Here is a 6,525-nt window from a genome sequence, read left to right as displayed (position 1 = left end):
TCCGTCCCCCACACCAGACTCCGGACTTTTGGGGACAGGGCCTTCAGCGTCACAGTCCCCACTCCCTGGAACTCATCCCCACAGAGATCCCAAATGCTCCCTGTCTGGACACTTTCAAAGATCTACTAAAAACATAGCTGTTTACAAGGCATTCAATCCTGAATCACTTTGTGTTGTTCTGTCACTGTAACTATGTGTAAACCATCCCGTGAAAGGCGCTAAAAATATTTATTTATTTATGTAACGTTAGCTAAATTAGTAACAAAGTAATATTAATTATCAGCTGTATGTCTTTCTAACTTACCTACTAGTCAAGTTTTGAGAACATCAGTACAAGCTTAGGCTAAACTGGTGTACAGCTCTGTCCTGTACACACACTGCACATCCTCATAATTATATTTCAGTTTTCAGTAAAATAGAGAACAGCAGATGTCATCACCTTGGAGAATTTCAAACTACAGAATATTGGCTTCTTTTCTTGATAAATGACATGAACTATCTGTCTAATAGCTATGAGCTAAGAGTTTTTCATTGAGATTCTCTGCTTTGTAGTAAATGGTTTTTTTTATTTTTCACCTGAAGATGCTGCGTTGGTGGCCAGAAATCAAGAGGCCATGGAAATGGCTCGGAGAAAGATGCAAGAGGAGCTCGATGCCAAAGCAGCCGCCTTCAGAGAAAAACAGAAACAGGTGCTCTATTGAAATAGAAATGTTTAAAGAAAGATGGTGGACTGTCTATGATGTCAAACCTGAACTGGATGTGCAATGTTTTGTGAACAGCAAGAAGAAGAGAAGAGGAGGCAGAAGATAGAGATGTGGGAATGTGTGCAACAAGGAAAGAGTTACAAAGGAACTGCAAAGCTTTCTCAAGTAAGTACAGTGTTTCCCCTACCAGTGTTTTGAAAGAGTGATATACAAATGTATAAAAACTCACACACACTCACACTCACACACACACACACACACACACACACAGGGAATTTGCTTCTCGCTCGTCACCTCAAAAGTTCAGTTTATTTTAAATTTAGTTGCACAACATTGTTCTAGGGCCTCATATATACACGCTGCCGACGCACAAAAAGGTTACATACGCTGGTTTTCACACACACGGGATGTATAAAAATGAACGTAACGTGAGAATGGGCCGTGGCGCAAACTTTTGTCTGGCTCTGTCTGTGAACTCCAAAGTGCCAAAACTCACCAAATGTTTCAAAATAATGTTTCCACTCCAGTTTGTGTTCATATGTCAATGAAGTAGTCAATTAGAAACCTAATTATGGCCGTTAATACACCATAGTGTTTGATCATGTTGATAAAGCCAGGATAATGTCAGGTGACAGGATGGAGGATCACCTCTCCCCGATATTAGATGTGAATTTAGCTTCTGAGTCCTTTTCAGAAATGGAATGGAATTATCATCGTTTTTAATCATATCCTCTGTGCATATATCACCTTTTAGTTTGCAGTTTAGTTTTCATGTGTAAAATGCTGCAGTGAACAGACTGTGCTGTCACAGAGCGTACTGAGACACAAACAGGTCTGCCTCCTCACCTCGACTCACCCGGCACATCTTCACCACCTGCACATATGGACTGTGTAAATGAAATAAAGCCAGCGACAGCTCTCACACAGTCGCTGCTCTCCATCCTCATCGTAATGCAGCCAAACCGAAACACCTGTCAAACCTCCATCTTCAAATGATCTCCCAGGGTGGGAGAGACCACTGACTGAAGCATCATTTTGGCGAGGTGTGAAGCCTACTCTGTGTGATTGCTGTAAAAATATAAATACTGCATGACACTCGAATGAAATATTGCTCTTCTCCTCCACTTCAGTGATCAGGACCTCGATCTCACACTCAGTGAAGTTTCTCTTTCCACGTGTTTCGCAGCAGCTGGTGTTATTTGGACATTAGGAGGTGATGCTGGCGTACTTATGGTCATTTGAATAGTAATTTATGGGAAGAGCTCATGCATGTACGCTCAAGATACACACACACCGTCATGTGGAAGTCAGCATGCTAGCAATAGCTCACTTAACTCTCAGAAGTGAAAACACATTGTTGATTTCGAGGCTGTGTGGGCAGAGTCAGGAAAAAATTAAAAATATACGTTTGGTCAGGCATCGTAAACAAGACAACACATGAGCGTAGCCTCGTCCGACCCACTTAGATCCTGTGTACAGCAGCATAGAGGCATGAAGGCCGTCAAGTAATAACTTGTTTGATAGGGCACAATTCACAACTCACAATACATATGCTGCAACAATGCATTCATTTTGAATTGTCCCTATAAATAGTATTATAATGGCCTGTTTTAACATCCTACTGTTGCAGTAGCCTACATTTTTGTGAACTGTCCCCATAAATAATTGCACATGAATTTGCATATATGGTATTTTCATGATACATCAAATACATTTATATATATTCAATTTGTAATATTTTCTTATTGTTGAAATTTTATTCACCACCACATGATTACACACTCTTTCTGATGAAAAAGGTAAAACACAGAATTCATTTTTTTTTTATGGAAAAAACACAGAATCTGGCAAAAATTTTAACAGATTTCATAGGGCCCTATTTCATAGGTTTCATAGGGCCCTATTCATGGTGTCATCACCAAGTATCTGAATGTACCATAACTATAGCAAGCTCCATCAGGAGGCAGAACGGAAAAGGTGATGAACATATCTTGATGGCGACACCACGTATCCATAACAAATCCGCTCCGCAACACTAGTAGTTTCAGGGAGTCTACCCACAAAAAAAAATCCTAGGGGAAACACTGGAGTAACATTTCAAACAGTACAGGAATCATCTTATTCTGAAAAAGCTAGTGTTCAGTTTAGAGTACTGACTACGTGATTTGATTAAAGGTCGTACATCGGCATGGTCACAGTTTGAGTTCCTCACTGTACTGTCTGATTAATGTGTGTCACTGCAGACCACTGAAGAGGCCAGCACATCAACAACAGTGCTGAAACCAAAGACTGAGAGGAAGCCGCTGCGCAGTGCAGGTATGTACTTTACAGAACAGCGCACACTGATGCTTTAAATATTCAGTACAGTAGGAGGTTAATGGCGGTTCATTTTCTGCTGCTAGTTCAGCATAACTAGCGAGAACACTGTACAATCACAATGCCAGCTCAACATTGTGAAGTCTGTCTGCGATCGGCAGTGGACGATGGCGTCGTCTGTCGGCCAACAATGCATTTTAGGTGCATTTACACCAGTACTTTCATGTGGTCAAGCACTATCCCGTTGATATCACCCAAACATGTACAGGGCAGGGTTCCTTCGCAGTACGGAAAAGTAAGCAATTTGACTTGAGTCATTTCCAGGTGTAGGACACTAGCAAAAAAGGAAAAGAGCATCTGGATAAATATTGGTTTCCACATTCTGTTGTAAATGATAGAAATTTCTAATTTCTAAAAATAAATTGATCATCTACAGCGTTTTTATTGGCATTTGGAGCAGCAGCAGCACAACCAAAATATTTACCACAGTGTGAGAAAGTGCGGGCCAGAGCACAGTGCCACTCCCAGAAAGTTTCTTAGGGGTGGCCAGATGGGGCCACAGAAAATCTGGGGGTGACGCACCAAAACCATAACTGAATTTCAGCAATTCTATTATGCTGTTGTAATATATAAACTAGTTAATATTCACCAAGTCAATATGAGAGTTAAGGAATGGCACCCAAATATGCTTTGGTTTCTTATTTTACAGTTAATGATACTAATGATCTAGTCTCTACACTGTGTTTCAGTGCTGCGCCAGCACTGAAAGGTCTGGTCATCCTGGTATTGGGGAGAAAATGCTCTGGCTTCTTAGTATTTATTTTTGTCTTGGTGGGTTAAGCCCAGGATGCAGCGACTCTTGATAAATAGTGCCGGTGGAGCATTTACACGTGGGGAGGTGAAAAATGCTAAATCCCCGCAAAAGAAAAGGTAACCGCTGCTAGCTCATTTACTTTCTGTCGACCGGGTAAGGGTTAGGGTAACTTCATTTTTTCAGCATGTAGGTTGCTATCTTAGAGGTTGTTTTTGTTGTTTCCCATTGTGACCGTAACACACAGAGGGGAGGAGAATGCCAGTGGCAGGCTTATATTAACAGACTACTAATTATCCAATGTGCAAGACTAATAACAGCGTTTTGAGCTCTAAAACAATCCTATAAGATAGATAGATAGATAGAACTGTGCAAGAGTTTCAGGCCGGTGTGAAAAAATGGTGTAAAGTAAATATGTTTTCAAAAAGGTTAGGGTTAGGTTATGTTAATAGATTATAACGAACAGTTAACAAAATACAAAGTAAGTGAACAGAAGATAAATCTAAATAAAAACAATATTTGGTGAGACCCCCCTTTGCCTTCAAAACTGCATCCGTTCTTCTAGGTACACTTGCACAAAGTCAGGGATTTTGCAGGTGTATCATCAGGTGTTTGATTAAACAGTTACACCAAGCAGGTGCTGATGATTTTGTCAAAAGCAAGGCAAGAAGTATGGAATATGACTGAGCAATGCCCACTCCTACATAGTGCTACACCTACATCTACCTACGTCATAGCCAGACAGTAGTTTGAAAGAGAATGTGGTAGTATGACGAACAACTAAATATTTATATTGTCTGAACATGTATGAGTTATGCACTAAAGTAGTCATCTTTTCTGCTTTTGGCGTTTCCGTTGAAACTTTGTGGACCCCAGGAAGGATGCTTCAGCTTATAAAATAACAAAGCTGCACAGACAATTAAAATTAAACTACAGTTATTTACAGTTATTTGTAAAAGAGACAAATATTGGGTAAAAGTAATATAATGTTATTTATTCACGGCCACAGTGGTTTGGTGTTTGTGAGCTACAGTACCTGGCTGTAATATTCTGGCAATAATTTGGCAAGATAATAACATGCATAGTGAGAGTGTAACATACATGCTAACTGTTGGATTTTAAAACCTTTTATTTACATAAAAGATATCTAGCTATTTGTCCTCAAATGTCAAATATGATCTGAAAAATCTTCAGAGAAGTCTGGAAAAGTATGGAACTATAGGCTAAAGCTGTGTGCATTCTGTTCTGTGTTTCAGACTACAATCCTCTGACTGGACAGGGAGGGGGCGGCTCTTGCGCCTGGAGACCTGGCAGGAGAGGGCCATCATCTGGTGGATGAGGTTAAAGAAGGCTGGAGACATTGGTCTGTATGACCTTTGACCTCTGGCGTCCTGATGTACACACTGACTGGCTGAACCAAGCTGACAATGTCACCAAGCCCACTCTTTGTTTAGACTATTTTCAACCTGCTCTATACTTCTGATGAGGGTTAATCGCTTAGCATCATTCATAGCATTTACCTGCTGTCCTGTTTGAGTTTGCTTGATTCAATCTACTGTTGCTGACTCTGCGCTGCTGAGTATCATACTGTAATGTAATTATCAGAAATTACAAAAAGGGGTAAATGCATTTGGAACTGAAAGCTTGTAATGACGCCATTCATTTAAATGGTATGAAACCAGAATGTTTGGCTGATGAATTTCAGTCAGTGTGTCTTTGTTTTCTATTTTAGTTTAGTTTATGAATCAATCACCATAGTTTTATAGTTGATATTACTACAGCACCTGCTAATTTTGTAAGGAGGGTATATCTGTACTGTCACAAATTTTATGAAATAAAGACACGGCCTCCCGAAATTTGTATTTGTTCAGATGGGAATCCACAACGACCTGCTGGTGGTGTGAAAAGTGCAACATGCTGGTTTCATACTTCAACTTTATTTCTCCAGTTCTCATTAAGGCAAAGATCTGTGACAAAATACATGAATACAACATCAGAAATATAGCCGCAAGCGGCAATGATGGAGATCCAAGCAGGTCGTAAAAACTGCAACATTTTACATTTCCAGAGAAGACCAGATGACTTAACAGATTAAAGTGATGAAAGAATTTAGACTCTAAACGAAGCCTTCTGTTGCTTTTTTTACAGCATCACTTTGAGGTCAAATACTTTCATTATATGTGCCTGACAAGTGGGTGAAATGTTCAACCGACCTGCCAAATTTTGGGTTTCCAAGTTTTAAGGTTTATGCTGCGCAAACACTTTTTAGCAGAGGAAAATAAAGTGTCATGGGCTCCAAGTACAGGAAAATTTTGACTCACTATAGTCTGAACTACCCCCTTTGTAAGTTGGACTTGGTCACCTGGAGATTTGAACCCAAGAACTTTGTATCCCCAGAGTGGGTGACTTACTGACTGAACTACTGGTAAGAAGCTGTATCCACACACCTTCTCACAAGCTGGGTCAGTGACATCACGTGCCAGATATTTTTTGTCAGTTTAAAGGGCCAATATGTAGTTTTCAGCGGCCACTAGTGGTGCTATTTCAAGATTGCAACCAGTTGTGTGCTTGTACGAGTGCTCGCTTGAACTCATGAACGAGCATAATGTGAAACAAATAGTCCCAGCTCTGTACCGTTCATACAGCGCAGTGAGACACCGGCATATTGGCGCAGTACTCCCGGAAAAAGGCAGA

General features: G+C 40.4%; 1 protein-coding gene across 1 annotated transcript; it reads left to right on the top strand.

Annotated features, from left to right (window-relative positions):
• Window positions 1–576: 576 nt before the first annotated feature.
• LOC123980147 (selenoprotein S-like) lies at window positions 577–5,687 on the top strand. The gene is made up of 4 exons (XM_046064401.1): window positions 577–689; window positions 780–869; window positions 2,948–3,020; window positions 5,088–5,687. The coding sequence occupies exons 1-4, from the start codon at window positions 615–617 to the stop codon at window positions 5,168–5,170; spliced, it is 321 nt and encodes a 106-aa protein (XP_045920357.1). The 5' UTR covers window positions 577–614; the 3' UTR covers window positions 5,171–5,687.
• Window positions 5,688–6,525: the final 838 nt, after the last annotated feature.

The sequence above is a fragment of the Micropterus dolomieu genome, linkage group LG12 (genome assembly GCF_021292245.1).
Source record: "Micropterus dolomieu isolate WLL.071019.BEF.003 ecotype Adirondacks linkage group LG12, ASM2129224v1, whole genome shotgun sequence".
Lineage (NCBI taxonomy): Eukaryota > Metazoa > Chordata > Actinopteri > Centrarchiformes > Centrarchidae > Micropterus > Micropterus dolomieu.
The sequence above is the reverse complement of the archived record's forward strand: the minus strand, read 5'-3'. Positions and strand labels throughout refer to the sequence as shown.